Here is a 21,808-nt window from a genome sequence, read left to right as displayed (position 1 = left end):
GGTATTGTTTTATGACATATTTAAATTAAGTGCTTTTTAAAATGTAATGGAAATGTGTATTGTTTAACTTTATAAAATATATATTTGAAATATTACAAAAACCGTATTTTGATAATTTAATACCAACATTTATTTTTAAATATATTTAAATTACTACGTTTTCTTTATTTCTAGATTAATATTATATGATATTATATTGGAATATATAGTGTATTTAGATGTGTGGAGCTGCTGGGAACATGAAGCTGAAACACAAACTCTTCATCAGTAGAAGTTTATTAAATCTGTTCGACAAGAAATACTTCTAATATAAATCATTTACACTTTCACAATAACATCAGATACTCTTCAAATACATTTAATACAAATATTTCCCGTCTGACCTGTAAGACGATTGGTCACCGTTCCCCGATTGACCTGTCAATCTCTCTGTCTGTCTCTCACATGTCTGTCTCTCTGTGTCACCTGTCTGTCTCTCTGTGTCACCTGTCTGTCTCTCTGTATCACCTGTCTGTATATCACCTGTCTGTGTCTCTGTATCACCTGTATCACATATCTGTGTCTCTGGCTGTCTCTCACCTGTCTGTCTGTCTTTCTGTCTGTTTGTCTGTGTCACCTGTCTGTCTCTCTGTATCACCTATCTGTGTCTCTGTCTGTCTCTGACCTCTCTGTCTGTCTGTGTCACCTGTCGATCTCTCTGTCTCTCTCTCACCTGTCGATCTCTCTGTCTGTCTCTCACATGTTTGTCTATCTGTATCACCTGTCTGTGTCTCTGTCTGTCTCTCACATGTTTGTCTCTCTATATCACCCGTCTGTGTCTCTGTTTGTCTCACATGTCGATCTCTCTGTCTGTCTCTCACATGTCTGTCTCTCTGTATCACCTGTCTGTCTCTCACATGTTTGCCTCTCTGTATCACCTGTCTGTCTCTCTGTCTGTCTCTCTGAAGTCCCGCCCCCTTCCTCTTGGTCCCTCATGACATTTATTGGTCTTCCTCTTTTTCTGGGTCCGTGTGCTCTCTCCTGATTGGATGTCACCACACCATGTGACCTCTCCTCTGACTCCAAAAGGTATCTGATTGGAGGACCGACTCTCTGCCTCCTTGGCCTCACAAGCTGCGCCTTCATCTCTTTCCTCTTTCCTCCCTCCTCCTTCTTTTCTCCTCCTCCCTCCTCTTCCTCCTCTATACAGACTTCAATTTCTCCTCCATATTTTCTCCTCTTTCCTCTTTCATCACCAACCTCCTCTTCCTCCTTTCCTTCTTCATCTCTCCTCTTCATTACTCCATCCTCTCCTCCTCCCTCCACTTTTTTCTCAATTTCTCCACCATCTCTCCTCTCCTCTTCCTCTCCACCTCCCTCCTCCTTCACACAGACTTGTTTATCTTCCTCCCTCCTCTTCCTCCTCCTCCTCTTCTTCATCCTCTTGGTGCTCCTATAGTCAACCCACCATCGGGGGATTTTGGGCTCTCTGCGTCTGGACCAATCAGGAGTCTTGTTGGTAACAGGGGGGCGGGGCTTGTTAAAGAAGGGTCTGTGGACGGACAGGTGGAGCTGCGGAGACGCTGCACAGGTGATGTTCAGACCACAAACCTTGGGGGGGGGGTATAGAATATTGAACTGGTATTATTTTACATAATGTATAATATTTGGAGAAACATTAAGAAATTTTAAGAGACAAAAGTCTGAATATTTAGAGAAAATTAAGTCAGAATATATATAAAATATAGAGAGAAAACGCTGGAATAAAATACAATATAAGAATAAGTCTAAAAAAGGTCTGAATATTTAGAAGTCAAAAAAATAGAAACAGTATAGTGAATAGTTTAAGAAAATAAATAATTATAGGTTTAATATTTAGAAGAAACTAGATATTTCGAACAAAAGGGTCTTCAAATTTAGATAAAGCCTTAATATTGAAAAAAAAAACGTGTTGCATTTTTAAAGAAATGTCTAAATATTTTAAGAATACAAATCTGAATATTTTGAGTAACAAATGTTGTAGTATTTAGAAAAAAAAGGCTCAAAATGTATAGAAAAGGATCTGAATATTGATTGTATTTTGTATTTTTTTAAGATAAATCATCAAAATCATTTCCAAAATCATTTAGGATTTTTATTCTTCTGTTAAAAAGCAGGACGAACCTTACAGATCTTCCAACATCCGTCCTCCAGTGACTCCACCCTGCTGTCTTTGATCTCCTCCTCGTCCTCCTGTCTCTCCTCCCTCCTTCTCACTGTTCTGTGATTGGTCACCTCAGACTCCACCAGGTATCTGATTGGAGGACGGACAGCCGTCCTCCTTGGCCTCTCCGTCTCCCAGCTGTTCATCTTCACCACTTTTTTCTTCATCCCCTCCTCTTCCTCTCCTCCTCCTGGGATTTGTCCTCTCTTCCTGCTCATCTCTTCTGATTGGCCGATCTCTTTCCTGTCCTCGCTCCTCTTCCAGCGAGCTCTTGCTGCAATATGATTGGTCCATTTTGCAGACCCCTTCTTCCTCCTCTTCTTCACTGATGTTATTTGGCCCCACCTCTCAGCACAGAGCCTCTGATCTATAGATTCATAAAGCTTCTCAGGTTAGAATTAGGTTTCATTTAAAGAGTTTAAATATTCAGATTAATAAAACACCAACATACCCTCCTCTTCCTCCTCCTCTTCCTCGGCCAGGCGGGGGCTCAGAGGAGCGATGAGTCCGGGGGGTGGCTCGCTGCACTGAGGCATGCTGGGTAACCAGGGTAGCTCTTTGAGAGCTGTAGGCTGATACATTGTGGGGGGGCAGCAGAACAGGTGGAGGGGGGGGCTGTGGTGCTGCAGCAGACCAGGGTCCTCCACTCTCACACACTGCCACGCAGCACCTACACACACACACACACACACACACACACACACACACACACACACACACACACACACACACACACACACACACACACACACACACACACAATATGTCAAAAGCTGGAGACATGTCCTAGGTGAGACACACTGCAGGGACACACTGTGTCTCACCTGTGTGTCTCCAGCTCAGCTGCTGAGTCAGCAGGTCCACCTGGACAGCAGCATCTCTCTGTTCTGCTGAGTCGCTCTGACAGCCGACCTCCCTCGTCTCCTTCTTCTTCATCTCCTCATATGGACTCTCCCACTGGCAGCCCACCTCCTTCCTGATCTCCTGCACAGCCTGCATAACATTTTATATTTTTACATTACATTTTATTTCTTACTAATTTAGATTATTTTCTCGCAATAAATAAATCTTATCTTTGTAAAAACCCAACATACTCCTCCATTTTTACTCCTTTGTAGTTTTTCTACAACTGTACACCCCTAATGTGTTTTTTCATACATATTATATTATTACTTTGTCATGTAATAATACAACTACATTTCCTCTAAAATTATGACGTAACGTTGTATTATATCTAATTTGTCTTAAAATAGTCCAATTTATTCTCAATAAATTATGACTTTTTCCACACAAATTACTACATTCCTTATGAGTTTATTCTCAGATAACTACACATTTAACACTGGTGGAATTACAAATTGTTTCTAATAAAAAATGTGTTTTTTTGGTTAAAATTATGACTTTATTCTCATTTTCTTGTGTGATTTTATTCCCTGTAAATTAAGACTTTTTCATCGTTACTGTCGATATAATATGTCTTAGATATTAAATATGTAATGAAGTACATCTATATTTATGATCAGATAAATGTTTATAAAAGTACATTCAAGACGTTAAAACGGAACTGTAATCATTAACGGTTTAAATAAAGTTAAGTCTCCATCATCTGTAAAGTTGTTTGTTTGTTGACGTTAAATAAAGTCTTTTCTCAGTGAAAAGTTACCGTGAGCTTTTTTATTTATTTAGTTAACGTCATTTTTGCATTACTTTACATGTCTATTCCTGTTGTGAACTTGTTTGTATACAAAATAAATGAAGTTAATTTTATGTTTTTTTAAGAATAAACGAACTAAAAAAATTATAAACCTACCGGAAACATCGTTAAGTTTCCCGTTTTTCGGTAAAAAGTCGGTTCGTTCCACATGATGAGAGTTTAACAAAGAAGCTGAGTCAGTGCTTTGTTTATAAAAGGTAAAACTTAAATAGTTTAAAGTCTTTAAAAGTTCAGTTTTTAAGAAGTTCCGTTTCAAAGCGCAATGGTTTCTTCTTCTGCGGTTTGTAATACTGACACAATCCAGCCTCCAGGAAAGAGCGCTGGCGGTTGGATCGAATTCCCGTAGTGGCTAATTAGTAGAACTACAGCTTGCGTGGCGTCATTTTGGCCCAAAAATACTTTCCCCTATGACTTACATTAATGAAATAAGTTTTTGACGGCAGCCGATCATTAGAGGTACATGTTGTTATTGACATGTTGAAGTGACAGCGTTTTAAATATCATTGTGCTTAAATCAGAGCGATTTTTGTGATAAAGCTGGGGCATTTTTAAGGAAATTTCAGAAGTCGCAGAAAAGTAGAAAGTCGGTGTCAACGTGTCTTAAAGGTGATTTATTGACAGCAGCCCAGTATCAAACCACAGGTGAATTATCAACAATCAGAACATCTCAGCTTGGCCACAAAAATATGATTTCACTGCAACGTTGTGGACATCTTCACAAAACTAAATATCTGTTGTGTCTTTTATCCTCTCAGACAGACTCAGTGCATCTCAGTTTAATGTTTTACATTATAATAAATATCATCTGCTCTTCTTTACAAATATAAATGCTGTGCAGAACTTTATGATACAGGCTGTAAAACAAACACACGGCAATGCTACGTTTCTTAAAGGATTGCTAACAGGCTAACGGCTAGCTACTCTTCATCTTGAGGTCTGGAGAAATCCTTTAAAAACACTAACCTGGTTGCTTTTTTGACAATATCAATGCTCTTTATGGTCAAAGTTTAAAATAAAACACAGACTTTGGTGCTTGAGTTTCTCCAGACCTGTGCTGGATGAGACTGAGCTAGCCTGCTAACAGTGTATTAGCATAGCGGGCTAAATCACTTAAATAAACAAGATATTACAGATGCATCTCAATAAATTAGAATAGCGTGCACACACATCAACATACTTCTAGGAAGGCCAATATTTCTGTACTTTATCGTTCTATTGGACTTGGGTAATTAACGCTTGAAATAATTCACTTTGTGTTAGTTTAACTTTTTTACGTAAAATGACTGTCATTAATTATCCTTTCCACAATATTCTAATTTATTGAGATGCAGTATAACTACTGGCTTAGAGGTTGGTGGCTAGCAGGTGAACAGGACAACAGGCTAACAACTTAGCATGCTAACAAGCTGGCTATCTGTAGCTGCCGCTGTTCGTTAGGACATGATGCCAAACACGGGGTTGTGTCGACAGATGCTCGGGCCGATCTCATCATAGTCCTTCTTCGAGTGACACACCTGGGAAAACTCCGGCTGCAGAAACAAACAAACAGTGAATTACAATTAGCCAACAGTCACTAACGGTTAGCTATCATGCCAATTAGCAATTAGTCTTTCCAGAGGGCTCCATGGTGCTAAATATCCAGAAATAAAAACAGAGGTTGAGATAATATTTTTGTTGCAATGCCTCTGTGGAAGGGGCTTTAGTCACTGAAGATCCTACAAGTCCTACAAATGTGTGTCTGTGTGTGTGTGTGTGTGTGTGTTTTGTTTACCGTGGACGCCAACATTGATCCTCCGAACCAGACGGCATAGCGCTGCATGTGATGAGTGACGACCTGCACCTCCATTGGCTTTGGCTGCAAATGAAAAACCCCCAAAATCTGAAATCAATCAAAGTTTATTTATGAAGCCCAATATCACACATATTGCATTTGTCTCAGGGGGCTTTGCAGGTGATCCAGAATATGGCAGAAACCCAGTCTAAAAGTTAGTCTGTTTGTCCGTCCATCCCTCTCACCTTCAATCGTCCTCCGCTGAGTTCTTCACTGAATTTCAGTCGGGCGTCCACGACTCTCTTCAGGTCTCTCTGCACACGCCGCCCAAAGTCTCGGAACATGGTGGATCCTCCGGAGAGCACAATGTTCTGACACACTCACACACACACACACACACACACACACACACACACACACACACACACACACACACACACACACACACACACACACACACACACACACAGTTAACCAACTTATGGGTTTAGTTTTAGATTAGAAAGGGCCCAGGTGTGCTCAGGTGTTACCTTGTATAGTGGCCGCCTCACATCGATTGGACAGCTTTGGATGACCTCATCGACAACGTCAGAGATCGGCTGCATGAAGTCCGGGTTAGCAAACTGAAAAACACACATTAAGGCCGAGTCTACAACTATTACTATGTCCACGTCGGATCTATAGACTTCACTATACACTCAAAGCAACACCATTCTTATTAAAATGTAAGTAATGATTTCTGGGGTTCCTCAGGGTTCTTCTCTCGGGCCTCTATATTTCAGATTTAGTTAAAGATAAAGAGCAACAGGAGGATTTATTGGATAGTCTTTCTGTTTTGGGGAAGTGACCTCTGGATGGAAGAAGATCTCGGGGCCGAGGAAACGCTCGTAGCCGACGTCGATGTTGAATTCGGTCTTGGTGACGGCATTGACTCCGCGGTACTGTTTGATCCATTTCGCCGGGTCAGAGTCAAACTTTGAGAACTCCTTCACGATGTCCGGACAGATGTAACAGTACCGCTCCTACACACAGAAATACGCACATTTAGTCACAGAAATAAAATAAGAAATGAAAAGGAGTAAAGGAGGTGTTTACCTTGACGGCCTTGGCGGTCTCCAGCGACTGCTCGGGGGGGATTCCTGCCTCCCGGTCTCTGAGCAGCTGCTGGATGAAGAAGGTGATGTCCCGCCCTGCGATGGGGATGTGTTTTATACAGCTGCCAATCACGTAGCCCTCAGCCTGTGATGGACAGCAGTGCCGACCAATCAGTGAGCAGAGAGCAGTTTGAGGGTTTGTTTGTGAACTGATATTAGAGGACACTCACCACTGGGATGGCGTGTGTGACTCCGTCTCCGCTGTCGATGACAACGCCGGTCAGCGTGCGCTCTCCGACCTGACGGGACGTCCAGGACGCCGCCAGCGCCAGCACCGCCTGACAGAGAGGAGGGGGGTTGGTTTACCTCCATTAGTCGCAGTATTCTGCTCTCCGTGTTTCTCACCTGCACTGCGATGTAGAGTCCGGGGATGTTGAAGGTCTCGAACATGATCTCTGCCAGATACTCTCTGTTCTCAGGAGTGTTGAGAGGAGGCTCTGTCTGCACACACACACACACACACACACACACACACACACACACACACACACACACACACACACACACACACACACACACACACACACACACACACACTGTTACCATGCTTACATACAGTTTGATATACACTGTGTGTGTGTGTGTGTGTGTGTGTGTGCCCACCATGAGGAAGCTGTGGTCTTCAGGTTCGGCTCGCAGGTATTTGAAGATGATTTGCTCCATAAACTTCTCCATCAGGTCCCAGTCCTCCACCATGCCATGACGGATAGGCCACTGAACACATATATAAATAAATATATTTATTCTGAAGCAACAGTCACATTAAATCTAGATGAATAAATACATGGAATAATTATAATTTAAAATAAATATATAATAATTAATAATACAATTTATTTTAGTGAAATAATTACATCCAATGTATTGCTAAAATTACATCTTAAATCCAGTGAATTAATTAAATGTATTCTTGCAAAAATGACCCTAACTTTAGTCCAGTAGCTGTACAGATGATCTGGTACCTTGGTGGCGTAGTTGGGTTTGTCTGCAGCTTCGTCTCCGATGTAGAAGTCGAGATCTTCCACTCCTTTAACGAGTCTCCGCTGAGCCTGATCCCCCACCCCCGCCCATTCCCGGATGGCGATACCTGCAGAGGATAATAACAGCATTAATACGTAAACAAGTTTCATTCCTCAGAGCAGTGTGAGGTCAGAGAGGGGTATAAAAGATCTTACAGGACGGCATGATGAACTGAGGCTCCGTGTTTCCTGCATAGCCGATCTTTGTGTACCTGTGGACAGATAAACAACAACAAACGTTTATTATATTTAAACTGTAGTGCATGAAATGGTCTGCAAAGATTAAAAACCCTGTGTTCCGGAACATAGTGACATCACTACTGAACACTTACACTTCTATTGGCTAGCGCTCCAACACATTGTATGTGATAGGCTAAGGGGGCGGGACATCTCTAAGCGAGTTGAGCAATCACAACAGAGCCAGCCAGCTAACCAATCAGAGAAGACTGGGCTGTTTCCCAGTCTCCTGCTCCACTTCCTGTGTCCTCTCGTCCTCTCAGGATTAATTTCTTGGCTTTATTATTTGAGTCCTGCAGCTCTAATTCCTGCAGCTGTCCCACATCCAGACCAGAATAGCAGCGCTGACAGGAACCATAATGACAATCTGGCACTTTAGATGTAAAATATGTCACGTTTCTGAATTAAAACGTCCAAAGAAGGCTGAATATTTATTCTATATCAAACTGAGGCGTGTGTTAACTAACATGTGTCAAAGAAAAGGGGTTTCATTCAACCTTTCTGAGTGAACTGACCCTTTAACACCAACCAAACAACACACACACACACACACACACACACACACACACACACACACACACACACACACACACACACACATGCTGCAAACACTGTAACGTTGTCATATCTTATAACGTACGTGTGTGTGTGTGTGTGTGTGTGTGTGTCTCACCCTGTCCCACAGTCCACCACACAGGGAGGCAGCTGCATGTTGTCGGTCGGTGGTCTCTGCAGAGTGTGACGTGATGGAGACAGAGTGAGTGTGTGTGTGTGTGTCTGTGTGTGTGTGTGTGTGTGTGTGTGTGTGTGTGTGTGTGTGTGTGTGTGTGTGTGTGTGTGTGTGTGTGTGTGTGTGTGTCTGTGTGTGTCTGTGATTGTCAGTAGTTCCGGGTCGGAGGGAAAGAGAAAAAATAGAAACACATCTGACACGGCCTGGTAACCAGAGAGCAATGTGTGTGTGTGTGTGTGTGTGTGTGTGAGAGATGCTGTGTTCACGTGATGTCAGCTGCTGGGGGAAAAACACGACTCACCGCAGCCATCTGATGGTGGGAGCATGCAACGACAACAACAACACTTACATAATGATTAATATAATAATAATCTCACACTCACACACACACACACACACACACACACACACACACACACACACACACACACACACACACACACTCACACACACACACACACACACACACACACACACACACACACACACACACACACACACACACACACACACACACACACACACACACAGCAGCTGGTGTTGTTGAATTCTAATGATTTTCTGCAGGAACTTGTGATGTGAGAATTTATTCTAATATATTCAGTCAGTGATTTAATGTCAGGAGAGTCTGTGCTACTGTTAATACAAGAAAATAAAACAAAGCTGAAAGAAATAAATTACATTAATATGAATATTAAAATGATATAAAATGAAATGGAACTAAAATACTACAAAAACATTAAATGAAAAATAAATTAATATATAAAATAATTAAAGGAATAAAGAAAATAAATGAAAAATATTAAATGAAAAATAAATTAATATATATATATAAAATAATTAAAGGAATAAAGAAAATAAATGAAAAATACTAAATGCAATTCAAATTTAAATACACTAAAATAAAATACAAATATTTGAATAAACACTTCATTTTTCACGCCCTACAAAGGCGTTATAATAGCCATGGGAAAAATATAATAAAAGTTATTGTAAGTAGAGACTCTCCCTGTCACTGAAGGTTCAAAGTGGACTTGGTTCATTCCTGTTTGTCAGTTATCTCAGAGGTCAGAGGTCACAGAGTCAGTAACCGGGTCACAGTTTGACCCCCAGAGAAACGACCCTCTCTGCAAACTCAGTCCACTCGAGGACATCCTGCAACCTGGATCTGCTGCAGAGTCAATGTGAGGGTAGCATGTTAGCAGCAGGGGTGGGAGGAGTACTTTTACCCTTTAAATGTTAGTAAAAGTACTAAAGCAGTATCAGCAAGAACTCAATGTGCCTGTTGTAAAAGTGTTCAATACCTCCGTTTCAGTCATTATAAAATACATTAAAGGAGGTTTTTAATGCATGAATTTGTCCCTATGCAGCACGTTTTGGAAAGTAAATAAGTAGTAGATATATATGACATGTTTTTATGTAAGAAGTCACTACGAGTGTAAAGGGCGGAGGGGGGAGATAAAGGGAGAGAAAAAGTGACAGAGAGTCAGAGAGGCAAGCGGCAGCGAGAGGAACATACTCTGTGGATTATCACTGCAAACAGGTCAGTGTCTTATTAAATATGGCTCTGAAAATACTGCAATAAAAAGTCATTTTCTGCAGCTGTCAGTGATAAAGGGCGGCGTTATTAATATGCATGCTTTATAAGTTTGTAGTTTTGGACAAAAAGGACATTTTTGGTCTGTAAAATGTCAGAAAAAGGTGAAAGAATTGCACATTTTCATGTCTTTATGTGTCTTCTCTTCTCTTAAGCACACTCCAATCAAAGATGTATTTGTTTAAGTTTAATTTGCATATTTTGAAAAGCTAAAACCAGAGATTTAAAAAAAAGTTCCTCTCTTGATAATTTCATCCTTATATCTTTATTTCTGCTCCTTTCTTCCTCTGTTTGGTTGTTTCCTCTAACTCAAGTGTTTATAAATGAGTTTGTGAAAAAGCTTCAGAAAAAAGGCAGAAATGTAATTGTAAAGTTGGAGGTAAAGAAATGACATCACCATTGAACCTAAGGGGGGGCAGGACATCAGCTGGTTCACCAATCAAAACAGAGCCAGCCAGCTGACCAATCAGAGCAGACTGGGCTCCTGCAGGACGTTCAGGTGTGCAGTTTGAAGCTCTAAAGTTCACACTGCATTTGAAATCTGAACATAAAAACAATGAGTCATCCTGTGTGTGTGTGTGTGTGTGTGTGTGTGTGTGTGTGTGTGTGTGTGTGTGTGTGTGTGTGTGTGTGTGTGTGTGTTACCTGTGACGTCTCAGCAGATGCTTATCTGATAATCTGCCCCTCCGTGTTTACCCCCAAACTCTCCCATGATGCAACAGGACTCCATCAGCACTTCTTTTCCGCTGCAGTCTGCACTTCACCACGGGAAACTGAGAAAATGCAAACAACATCAAAACACATCTTTAGATCTGAATCTCTCTGAAGTAAACTAGATTCAGATCTAACGCACGAGGAGCCGCGTTTAGACCTTATTTCATGTCTAAATAATGCTAATTCTGCCCAGCAACAAAGACAAGTCTATGTCTTGTCTAAGTCCAGTCTACCTGGACTCACCTGTGCACCCACCCATCACAGTCCCCCTGCTTCCACTCCTACTATATTTATTTATATTACTTTTTTACTTGCACTACTTTGTTTGTGTTGTTGTCTGTCCTTACCTCATGTAAAGCGGCCTTGGGTCCCTTAAAAGGCACTCTATAAATGTAATCTGTTATTATTATTAGAATTTAAAATAAGAACCGGATAATTTGTTTAATTATTCTTTTTAAATTTGAAAAAAGTGGTTTTTTTCTTCTTTTTCAAATTGCTTTTTTGTCCGTTGTCTTCTTTTTATATAAATAAAACATTGTGTTATTTTTCCTATATTTTTTTAATACATTTTCGCCTTTTTCAATGACTTTATTTACATAAACATGTCAATAAACAGAGGATACAAACCAGGCAGAGAGGAATAACTTTGCACCTGTTAACTAGCTATTGCACAGGTTGTGTTGGATGTTCATTCAGTTACATTAAACGTGTTTAATTAACCTGCAGGAGTGTGAGTCTGCAGGAGTGTGTGTCTGCAGGAGCGATGCCCTTCCTGCAGGGCGGCGCTGGAGGAGCAGAGAAAGACGACAGGAAGGTGAATTACTGCAGTAATTAACTTTACAAAACAATCACTAAATGATATTAAATATATCGTACCTCCCGTCCTGCAGGGGGAGCTCCTCCTCTCCTCCTTCCCCACCAAGAGCTTCTTCCATCGGGCTGCATTCAACCGGCCCTCTGTCCCCCACTGGACCCCTGGACACCCCAAAACCAACCAGAGTGTACCCCCACCACAGGAGTCCCCGCCTAAAACTGCACGCAGGTACACACAGACACACACACACCCACACACACACCTGCAGCAGAACCGATAGGAAAAGCAGATCCTAACTGTGTGTCAGGCTGAGTTTCAGTGGGATCTTCAGGTCAACCTCAAGGGATTCGAACCAGCAACCCTTGTCCTCCTCCTCCAGCATGAAACTGTTCAGCCGCAACAAGAGAGACAAAGCCCGGAGCCGAGGTAGGCAGGAGGATCAGGAGGAAGAATGTGTAATATTTGGATTAAAAAGTAGTTATTAGCATTGGTAAATGAAAGTGATGGTAAGTGCAGAGACTCAGAGTTTCCTGCAGGAGGCGATGTTTCATCTTCTTCTTCTTCCTCCTCTTCCTCCCGCAGCCTACAGCCTCTCCTCCCGCCCTCCCCCACCCTCTCTCCCCCGGCAGCAGGAGGTTTTCCGGTTGGAGACGTACCTGACTGAGCCGAGGCGTCCGGAGACTCGGAGGCTGAGGTCCTACTCCTCCCCTCCTGACCCGGGACATCCATCCTCCTTCAGCCGCCAGTTGACTCCTCTGAACCCGCCTCCTTCAACTCCTTATCCAATGACCACGCCTCCTCTGGTCCCGCCTCCTGTCAGGAGGATGGTGAGTAAAGCGTTTACTCTGTTTTACTTCATTATGTAAAGGTTCCTGTTTCTATTTAGATTTGTTTTGCCTCTGAAATGGAAGTTGTTCCTCTATTTTAAGTGGTTTTGCATCAACTGTTTGTAGTTTTGCATCTTTTTATGGTGGTTTTTGCATTCCTTTTTAGTAGTTTTTTTTATCTATTTCTGGTAGTTTTGCATCCTTATTGGTGGTTTTGCATTAGTTTAAAGTTATTTTTGATCTGTTATGGTGGTTTTGAGTCTCTTTGGCATCATTTGGCATCTCTGGGATTGTTTGGCATCACCTTTTTCACTAATTTAGTGGCAATAATGTAATATTTGAGCTGATGCAACATCTTCATTAAATCAAACTGAGCTGATAAACCTTAATATTAAACTCGGTTCTGTTCGGTTCTGATCGGCTCTTTCCGTTGCTGCTGTCAAACTGAAACAGCGTTAAGGTACCCAAGGTAACAAGAACAAGACCGGAAACGTTCCTTCCAGAATAAGACCATAAAGCGATAGGGAAAATAGAATTAGGAGAATACTTATTTTAAAATGATTACAGTGTGCATTTTGAATGCTTAACGTAGACGAAATAACATCTTATATGTAACAGATGCTACAACGTAGGACTTAAATCCATATAAACATTCTTTGGCTAAATCTCAGATTCTCTTCCCGCTTTTATTGTGTAATCCCGTACCGGACGTGCACGTGTTAGCTCCATAAGCTTGTGGGTTGCGCTCGGTGGTCTCGTTAACCAGCAGAACGGAACCTCTCCTCCGGTAGACACGCGATGGAACCGTGAGGACCGGATTTATTGAAAGGATCCAGAGGTGTTCTTCATCGAGGAGACGAAAGAGAGGTTTAATGAACGGTCAGGTAGGTGACGTCACATTCAGCATCCTTTATCCCCTGGATGTAGCAAGAGGACTGGATACAGAAAGGACCCGTATGTAGACACACTGAGCATGCGCAGTTGAGTTTTTCAGTGGCTTTTTTGTTATGTTTCGCATCTATCAATGGTGGATTTGCATATATTTTGAGTTATTTGTGTATTTTGTGGTGGTTTTGCATCTAATTATAGTAGTTCTCTATGTTTGTTGGTCGTTTTGCATACATTTTTTGTAGTTTTGCTTCTTTTTATAGGGGTTTTTCATCTATTTTAGTAGTTTTGCATCTTTTTTTTGTGGTTTTGCATCTATTTCAGGTATTTTCTTCGGTTCAGAGTAGTCTTGCATCTTTATATGGTAGATTTGCATCGTTTTATGGTAGATTTGTATATTTTTTGGTGGTTTTGCTTCAATGTTTAGAAGAAGAAGAAGAACATATACTTTATTAATCCCTTACAGGGAAATTTCTTTCCCCACTCTGCAGTGTTTACACACATTACACACAGAGAGGTGGCAGAGCAGGGAGGCTGCCAGGTAACCAGTGCCAGCGAGCAGTTTTTGGTGCCTTGCTCAAGGGCACCTCGGCAGTGGCTCAGGAGGAGAGCTGGCACCTCTCCAGCTGCCAGCTCACTGACGTGAACCGGCGACCCTTTGGACCCCAGACCAAGCCCTTACAGACTAAGCCACTGCCGTAGTAGTTTTGACTCCATCTTTAGTAGTTTTGCATCTTGTTATGGTGGTTTTGCATCTATTTCAAGTCATTTTGTTTATGTAATACTTACAACATGTTACTGTACTGATCGGCTGCTGTCAGACAGTATTTACATTCATAAATAACATGGAGACATGATTAACATACCAGGATAAAAACAGTTCGAAAAGCCCTAACATGCAGTTATAAAACCAGTTCATTTAATGTAATCCCCGTTAATTAACGGTCCCTCAATCTGCTCCAGCTAATGCATTCTAATAAGTGATGTATTACTACATTCATTCATTTCAGAGCTTATAATTAACCTTTCATAGTAATCTGTTTGCTGACTGACAGTTTTTAAGGGTGGTGTTTGTGCTGCTTGTTTCTGCAGGTGGAGGTCGGCATGGCGGAGCAGCCGGACCCCGAAGATGCCGGTAATATTTAATATTATTTACACTACTTACTGACTGACCCTCTCCTGCCGGTGTTCAGGTGTAGATCAGTACTATCTCTATGTGACCAGTCTGGGGGAGTCGTGTGTGTGTGTGTGTGTGTGTGTGTGTGTGTGTGTGTGTGTGTGTGTGTGTGTGTGTGTGTGTGTGTGTGTGTGTCTGTGTGTGTCTGTGTGCGTGTGTGTGCAAACACTTTCCTTTACTTCCTTCATACGTGATGGTTATATCGATGAAGATTTCACTTTAAAGCCGAGTTACAACACAGTTATGTTTCAGACTCACCGTCAGCTGTTCAGCAGGATCTCTAAAGTGAGATATATTTAACTGTGTGTTTCCTCCCTGTAGATCCTCCTTGCTCCTCTTCCTCCAAACATTTCCCTTTGTCCTCAGGCCCTGCCGCCTCACCTGCAGATCACATGATCACAGGGTGGTGTAATCAGGGACAGAACAAACCTGGAGGCTTTAACAATAATACGTATTAATCAATCATCATTATCATTTATATTTATCACAACTTCTTATCTTTAGTTGCATCTCCTCTCCTGCCCACGTTTCCTATCCTTAACATCTCTCCTCACCTTGTTTCCTTTCCTTCCGTCTTCACTTGGTGTGTCTTTGTTCTCCTTTTTTCATCTTAATCTATCCTTGTTTCCTCACCTCTTCTCCTTTCTCCTCTTTTTCATCTCCTTGTTTCCACTCCTCCTGTCCTTGTTACCTCTCCTTGCTTCCTCTCCTCTCCTCAGCATATTTTCAGCGGATAATCAATAATTCAGTGATGCCTGTAAAGTATACATTCATCCCCCCCCACACACACACACACACACACACACACACACACACACACAGGCCTCCGTCTAAAATCAGAGTGAACAGGAGATAATGCAAAGGATTATGGGTAGAAAGTCTCATATTGTCAGCTGTTTCCTCTCGATCAGCAGAAACTGATCCAGTCAAACCCGAACACTGAGCCAATTAATCAATTAATTAATGATGTCTCCTGTCTCCTGTCTCCTACCTCCTGTCTCCTGTCTCCTGCCTCCTGCCTCCTGTCTCCTGTCTCCTGTCTCCTACCTCCTGTCTCCTGTCTCCTGTCTCCTGTCTCCTGTCTCCTACCTCCTGTCTCCTGTCTCCTACCTCCTGTCCCCTGTCTCCTGCCTCCTGTCTCCTACCTCCTGTCTCCTGTCCCCTGTCTCCTGCCTCCTGTCCCCTACCTCCTGTCTCCTGTCCCCTGTCTCCTGCCTCCTGTCTCCTGTCTCCTGCCTCCTGTCTCCTGTCTCCTGTCTCCTGTCTTCTGTCTCCTGTCTCCTACCTCCTGTCTCCTGTCTCCTACCTCCTGTCTCCTGTCTCCTACCTCCTGTCTCCTGTCTCCTGTCTCCTGTCCCCTACCTCCTGTCTCCTGTCTCCTACCTCCTGTCTCCTGTCTCCTGTCTCCTGTCTCCTGCCTCCTGTCTCCTGTCTCCTGTCTCCTGCCTCCTGTCTCCTGTCTCCTGTCTCCTGTCTCCTACCTCCTGTCTCCTGTCTCCTACCTCCTGTCTCCTGTCCCCTACCTCCTGTCTCCTGTCTCCTACCTCCTGCCTCCTGTCTCCTGTCTCCTGCCTCCTGTCTCCTGTCTCCTGTCTCCTGTCTCCTGTCTCCTGCCTCCTGTCTCCTACCTCCTGTCTCCTGTCTCCTACCTCCTGTCTCCTGTCTCCTACCTCCTGTCTCCTGCCTCCTGTCTCCTACCTCCTGTCTCCTGTCCCCTGTCTCCTGTCTCCTGCCGCCTGTCTCCTGTCCCCTGCCGCCTGTCTCCTGTCCCCTACATCCTGTCCCCTACCTCCTGTCTCCTGTCTCCTACCTCCTGTCTCCTGTCTCCTGCCTCCTGCCTCCTGTCTCCTGTCTCCTGTCTCCTGCCTCCTGCCTCCTGCCTCCTGTCTCCTGTCTCCTGCCTCCTGCCTCCTGCCTCCTGCCTCCTGCCTCCTGTCTCCTGTCTCCTGTCTCCTGCCTCCTACCTCCTACCTCCTGTCTCCTGTCTCCTACCTCCTGTCTCCTGCCTCCTGTCTCCTGTCTCCTGTCTCCTGTCTCCTGCCTCCTGTCTCCTGTCTCCTACCTCCTGTCTCCTGTCTCCTGCCTCCTGCCTCCTGCCTCCTGCCTCCTGCCTCCTGCCTCCTGTCTCCTGTCTCATGTCTCCTACCTCCTGTCTCCTGTCTCCTGTCTCCTGCCTCCTGCCTCCTGTCTCCTGCCTCCTGCCTCCTGTCTCCTGCCTCCTGCCTCCTGCCTCCTGTCTCCTGCCTCCTACCTCCTGTCTCCTGTCTCCTGAGCAGCATCAGAGAGAGATATCTACATGCGCTTCATGAAATGTCACAAATGTTACGACATCATCCCCACCAGCTCCAAACTGGTGGTGTTCGACACCACACTGCAGGTATCACCAGTATTATTATTCATTTAAAATAAATATAATGATTATATTTTTATATTTTTTCTCATCATTTTCATTATTATTATAATTTTGTATTATTATTATAAAACATTTCAAATTATTATTTGAATTATTTCAGGTGAAGAAGGCCTTCTTTGCTCTGGTGGCCAATGGGGTAAGAGCTGCTCCACTGTGGGAGAGCAAGAAACAGAGCTTTGTAGGTGGGTGTGTGTGTATGTGTGTGTGTGTGTGTGTGTGTGTGTGTGTGTGTGTGTGTGTGTGTGTGTGTGTGTGTGGATGTGTGTGTGTGTGTGTGTGTGGGTGTGGGTGTGTGTGTGTGTGGGTGTGTGTTTGTTGGTCCGCTAAATATAGACATGCTCTCTAAATCTTTGTGAATATTACAACAGCCTAAGGAGATGAAACACACTGTCATACAAACACACACACACACACACACACACACACACACACACACACACACACACTCACGCATCTCTCTCTTTTTTTTCAGGAATGTTGACGATTACAGACTTCATCAACATTCTGACCAGATACTACAAATCCCCCATGGTAACACACATACAGACACACACACACACACACACACACACACACACACACACACACACACACACACATTCTAACATGTTCTGTGTGTCTCCTTCAGGTTCAGATCTATGAGCTGGAGGAACACAAGATCGAGACGTGGCGAGGTACGTGTGTGTGTGTGTGTGTGTGTGTGTGTGTGTGTGTGTGTGTGTGTGTGTGTGTGTGTGTGTGTAGTAATGACATCGCCCTCCCTGTTCACAGAGCTGTACCTGCAGGAAACCTTCAAACCTCTGGTCCACATCTCACCTGAGAGCAGGTATGTGGTGTGAGTGTAAATGAGACAAGGAAAGGAAACAAGGAGAGAAGGACATGAGAGGAGAGGAGACAAGTAAAGAAAATGAAAAAAGAGGATGAGATGAGGAAACAAGGACAGGAAGAAATAAAGAAAGGTAACAAGAAGTGGAAGAAATAAGAGGAGAATATGTGAGGTGAGGAAAGGCAAGAAGAACAAGGAGATGAGAGAAGGAGAGGAAACAAGGACAGGAGGAGAAGGCCAAAAGGCACAAGAGGAGGAAACAGGGTTAGGAGGTGAGGTGAGGAAACAAGAAGACAGGGAAAACAAGGAGATAGATATAGGAGTAGGATTACAGACAGTTAATCTCAATACATCACCTCCTCTCCCCCTCTCTCGCCCCCCAGTATCTTCGAGGCGGTGTTCTCTCTGATCCAGAATAAGATCCACCGGCTGCCGGTCATCGACCCGGTGAGCGGGAACGCTCTGTACATCCTAACCCACAAGAGGATCCTGAAGTTCCTGCAGCTCTTTGTGAGGAAACAGAACGTTATTATTGTTGTTGTTGTTATTGTGAGCATTGTTTATATTTGTTTGTGTTTACCGGCAGGTGTGTGAGATGCCAATGCCGGCCTTCATGCAGCGCTCTCTGGAGGATCTGGGCGTGGGAACTTACTCCAACATCGCCTTCATCCACCCCGACACGCCGCTCATTACCGCGCTCTGCGTGTTCACTCGCCGCCGCGTCTCTGCCCTGCCCGTCGTCGACCACCGCGGTAACCATGTCGCCGTGACTACCTGTCATTCAAATATTGACTTCCTGTTAATAAAATCCTGACTTCCTGTCTGTGTGTTCTGCAGGGAGAGTCGTCGACATCTACTCCAAGTTTGACGTCATTGTGAGTAAATGTACTATATTAGGAAAGGAAACAAGACAATGTGAGGAAACAAGAGGACAAAACAAGGAGAGGAAACCAGACGAGGAAAGTAGGTAGAAAACAAGGAGGAATCAGGGAGAGGAAGGGAAAATAGAACAGGAGACAAAGAAAGGAGAGGAAATAAGGAGATGAGACAAGAAGAGGAAAGTAGGTAAGGAAACAATGCGAGGAAAGGAATCAAGGAAAGGTAACAAGAAAATAAATCAAGGAGGGAAATAAATGTACAGGGGAAGCAAGGAGAGGAAACAAGAATGGCAGGAAATCAAGGAGAGAGAAGTAAACAGGTGTTGTGTTCATTGTCTCAGGAAGTGTAGGAGATCTAAGTGTGTGTGTGTGTGTGTGTGTGCGGGCATGCAGAACCTGGCAGCGGAGAAGACGTACAACAACCTGGACGTGACGGTGACTCAGGCGCTGCGTCACCGCTCGCAGTACTTTGAAGGCGTCATGAAGTGCAACAAGAGGGAGACGCTGGAGACCATCGTGGACCGCATCGTGAAGGCCGAGGTCAGTGAACGCACCGCGGGAGAGGTCCCGCCCCTCAGCCAATCACGTATCAATTTGTCAGAGCGCTAGCCAATAAGAACGCTAGTGTTCCGCAGTGATGTTCAAAAACAAAAAGGAGAAATGCCGTGTTTTATTTTATTACGTTTATTGACTGACTGTGTGTGTGTGTGTGTGTGTGTGTGTGTGTGTGTGTGTGTGTGTGTGTGTGTGTGTGTGTGTGTGTGTGTGTGTGTGTGTGTGTGTGTGTGTGTGTGTGTGTGTGTGTGCAGGTCCACAGGTTGGTGGTGGTGGATGAAGAGTCTCGTATCGTCGGCATCGTCTCTCTGTCTGACATCCTGCAGGCGCTGGTGCTCATCCCCACAGGTAAACAACAACAAACATATTGTTATTGTTTACTGCTATAGATGAGAGCAGCGCTCAAATACTGTTGTTGTTGTTGTTTACTGTCCCTCTGCAGGCTTGGGGAGGAAGGAGTCTCTCCCCCCTCAACCTGACACCTGCCAGCAAGGGGAGACAGAGGTGGAGACAGAGGGGGAGACAGTGATTAAGACAGAGGAGGAGGTAAAGGGGGAGACACAATTAGAGGGGGAGACAGAGGGTAAAGAAGAAAGACATTTAGAGGGAGAGACAGAAGGGGAGGTAAAGGGGGAGACAGAGGGGGATACGGGAAAGAAAATAGAGGGGGAGGGAGAGAGACAAGTAGAAGCGGAGAGAGTAAAGGATAAGACAGATACACAGACAGAGGGGGAGAAAGAAGCAGAGGGGGAGACGAAAGGAGATACTGAAGAGAACATAAAGGGGGAGATAGATTGGACAGAAGGGGAGGTAAAGGGGGAGACAGAAGGGGAAGGTAAGACACAGTTAGAGGGGGAGACATCAAAAGAGACAGAGGAGGAGGTAGAGAGACAAGCAGAGGGGGAGACAGAAGAGGAAGTAAAGGGGGAGACAGATGGAGAGTTAAAGGGGGAGACAGAAGAAGTCAAGGGGGAGACAGAAGAGGGAGTAAATGGGGAGACAGAAGGGGAGGTAATGGGGGAGATAGAAGGAGAGACAGATGGAGAGGTAAAGGGGGAGACAGAAGAAGTCAAGGGGGAAACAGAAGGGGAGACAGATAAGGAAGTCAACGGGGAGACAGAAGAGGAAGTAAAGGGGGAGACAGAAGGGGAGACAGATGGAGAGGTAAAGGGGGAGACAGAAGAAGTCAAGGTGGAGACAGAAGGGGAGACAGATGGAGAGCTAAAGGGGGAGACAGAAGAAGAATCCAAAGGACCAGTAGAGGGGGAGACATTGGAGGAGTCAGGTGAAGCAGAGAAGGGGGAGACAGGGGAGGAAGGAGAGACAGTGGGGGAGGAAAAGGGGAAAGAAGCGTGACATCATCATCGCCACTTGATTGGAGCAGAAAAAGAGGGACAGGAAGGGGCGTGCTCAAAGAGAGCGCTACACAGAGGCTGACATGTGATTGGCCGGGAGGCTCTGAGAGTCGTCATTGGCCGTTTCCGAGGAGTCGTTGCAGGGCTGTGATTGGACAGCTGCTCTGGAGGTGGGCGGGACAACACCCAGTGAGAGCCAATCAGGGATCTTTGATAGTTTTTAAACACAGAAATGCACCATTCTGATTGGTGGACAGTTTTGAATCAATAAATCATAATTAAAACAATAGTTTATATTCCAGAAATCACTGAAACACTATCTGACATTACAGAGATCTTAAATACATAAATATTACTCACTGTAAGATTGTATTCTTTATAGTTAGTAAAGTTATTTTGGTGTCAAATTTTAAATGAATCTGTACAGAAGTAGATTTTATTAAGTTAATGTATTTATAGTTTCTAGTTCAAAACTTAATAACCTGTTTCTAATTACATGTTTTTAAAGACTGCAGTTGTTTGTAGAGGAATGAACCTTTAATTCAGAGCTCCAAAATAATAATAAACTTTAACCTAAAGAATATAAACCTCCGTCAGCTGTTTTTTTATGTGCTGTACATGTATATGCTGTTGTTAAAGACAATGAATAAAACATCTTCCTTTTTAAAGTGTCCAGTTGTACTGCTTTAGACTCAAAAACACACACATACACCATCATTTCAAAAGACCCCGCTATGGAACATAGACAAAAAATAAGCACATTAGTCAACGACGATCATAAAGTGAATAGTACGTCATAAAAATGTAAATAAATATAAATATATAAACTTTACCTATGATGCTAGCAAGTATTGATTATCATTATTAAGCATTGTGAGTTTTTATGAGAGCTTATAGATATAAAAATATAGAGCGCTATAAGCAAATTATAATGCATTAGAGACAAAGGAAATGCCA

The 21,808-nt window shown here is 43.5% G+C and overlaps 3 protein-coding genes across 7 annotated transcripts; 1 reads left to right on the top strand and 2 right to left on the bottom strand.

The window, feature by feature from the left end:
• Positions 1 to 258: 258 nt before the first annotated feature.
• LOC134883798 (trichohyalin-like) lies at positions 259 to 4,177 on the bottom strand. Its single transcript, XM_063912221.1, has 5 exons — positions 3,993 to 4,177; positions 3,007 to 3,175; positions 2,634 to 2,852; positions 2,143 to 2,549; positions 259 to 1,590 (listed from the first exon to the last, which is right to left on the bottom strand). Exons 1-5 carry the CDS (start codon positions 4,044 to 4,046, stop codon positions 805 to 807), a joined length of 1,635 nt encoding a protein of 544 aa, XP_063768291.1. The 5' UTR covers positions 4,047 to 4,177; the 3' UTR covers positions 259 to 804.
• Positions 4,178 to 4,486: 309 nt separating this feature from the next.
• actr3b (actin related protein 3B) lies at positions 4,487 to 12,518 on the bottom strand. Of its 5 annotated transcripts, XM_063912715.1 has the most exons (15): positions 11,995 to 12,518; positions 11,839 to 11,903; positions 11,050 to 11,177; positions 8,751 to 8,806; positions 7,997 to 8,052; positions 7,784 to 7,908; positions 7,425 to 7,535; positions 7,167 to 7,262; positions 6,992 to 7,099; positions 6,763 to 6,906; positions 6,516 to 6,689; positions 6,198 to 6,290; positions 5,913 to 6,038; positions 5,668 to 5,775; positions 4,487 to 5,425 (listed from the first exon to the last, which is right to left on the bottom strand). In XM_063912715.1, the coding sequence occupies exons 4-15, from the start codon at positions 8,786 to 8,788 to the stop codon at positions 5,330 to 5,332; spliced, it is 1,275 nt and encodes a 424-aa protein (XP_063768785.1). In that variant the 5' UTR covers positions 8,789 to 8,806; positions 11,050 to 11,177; positions 11,839 to 11,903; positions 11,995 to 12,518; the 3' UTR covers positions 4,487 to 5,329. The 5 variants fall into 5 exon arrangements, 3 of the variants coding, with proteins under 3 accessions (XP_063768785.1, XP_063768787.1, XP_063768786.1); XM_063912717.1 differs by lacking the exon at positions 8,751 to 8,806 and having other exon boundaries at positions 11,995 to 12,513; XR_010168375.1 differs by lacking the exons at positions 11,050 to 11,177; positions 11,839 to 11,903; positions 11,995 to 12,518 and having other exon boundaries at positions 5,913 to 6,046; positions 8,751 to 9,112.
• On the top strand, positions 10,311 to 20,852 carry LOC134858116 (5'-AMP-activated protein kinase subunit gamma-2-like). Its single transcript, XM_063874021.1, has 17 exons — positions 10,311 to 10,350; positions 11,861 to 11,932; positions 12,009 to 12,160; positions 12,240 to 12,358; positions 12,515 to 12,759; positions 14,740 to 14,782; positions 17,101 to 17,201; positions 17,338 to 17,419; positions 17,710 to 17,768; positions 17,866 to 17,911; positions 18,009 to 18,063; positions 18,447 to 18,573; positions 18,650 to 18,815; positions 18,901 to 18,938; positions 19,335 to 19,481; positions 19,751 to 19,844; positions 19,939 to 20,852. Exons 2-17 carry the CDS (start codon positions 11,882 to 11,884, stop codon positions 20,850 to 20,852), a joined length of 2,439 nt encoding a protein of 812 aa, XP_063730091.1. The 5' UTR covers positions 10,311 to 10,350; positions 11,861 to 11,881.
• The last annotated feature ends 956 nt before the right edge of the window (positions 20,853 to 21,808 follow it).

Source organism: Eleginops maclovinus, chromosome 21, assembly GCF_036324505.1.
Source record: "Eleginops maclovinus isolate JMC-PN-2008 ecotype Puerto Natales chromosome 21, JC_Emac_rtc_rv5, whole genome shotgun sequence".
Lineage (NCBI taxonomy): Eukaryota > Metazoa > Chordata > Actinopteri > Perciformes > Eleginopidae > Eleginops > Eleginops maclovinus.
This window is presented reverse-complemented; position numbering and strand designations above follow the sequence as displayed.

What these genes read in the sequence shown, in the direction of transcription:
- LOC134883798 (XM_063912221.1), bottom strand. Translation starts at nt 4,046, where the DNA reads ATGTGGAACGAACCGACTTTTTACCGAAAAACGGGAAACTTAACGATG. An exon ending in GAAACTTAACGATGTTTCCG is followed by an intron (nt 3,176 to 3,992) that starts GTAGGTTTATAA and finishes AATGTTATGCAG; the next exon opens with GCTGTGCAGGAGATCAGGAA. An exon ending in GCTGAGCTGGAGACACACAG is followed by an intron (nt 2,853 to 3,006) that starts GTGAGACACAGT and finishes GTGTGTGTGTAG; the next exon opens with GTGCTGCGTGGCAGTGTGTG.
- LOC134858116 (XM_063874021.1), top strand. Translation starts at nt 11,882, where the DNA reads ATGCCCTTCCTGCAGGGCGGCGCTGGAGGAGCAGAGAAAGACGACAGG. An exon ending in AGACAAAGCCCGGAGCCGAG is followed by an intron (nt 12,359 to 12,514) that starts GTAGGCAGGAGG and finishes TTCCTCCCGCAG; the next exon opens with CCTACAGCCTCTCCTCCCGC. An exon ending in GCTGGTGCTCATCCCCACAG is followed by an intron (nt 19,845 to 19,938) that starts GTAAACAACAAC and finishes GTCCCTCTGCAG; the next exon opens with GCTTGGGGAGGAAGGAGTCT.
- actr3b (XM_063912715.1), bottom strand. Translation starts at nt 8,788, where the DNA reads ATGCAGCTGCCTCCCTGTGTGGTGGACTGTGGGACAGG. An exon ending in GTGGTGGACTGTGGGACAGG is followed by an intron (nt 8,053 to 8,750) that starts GTGAGACACACA and finishes ATCTGTCCACAG; the next exon opens with GTACACAAAGATCGGCTATG. An exon ending in AACCCAACTACGCCACCAAG is followed by an intron (nt 7,536 to 7,783) that starts GTACCAGATCAT and finishes ATATGTGTTCAG; the next exon opens with TGGCCTATCCGTCATGGCAT.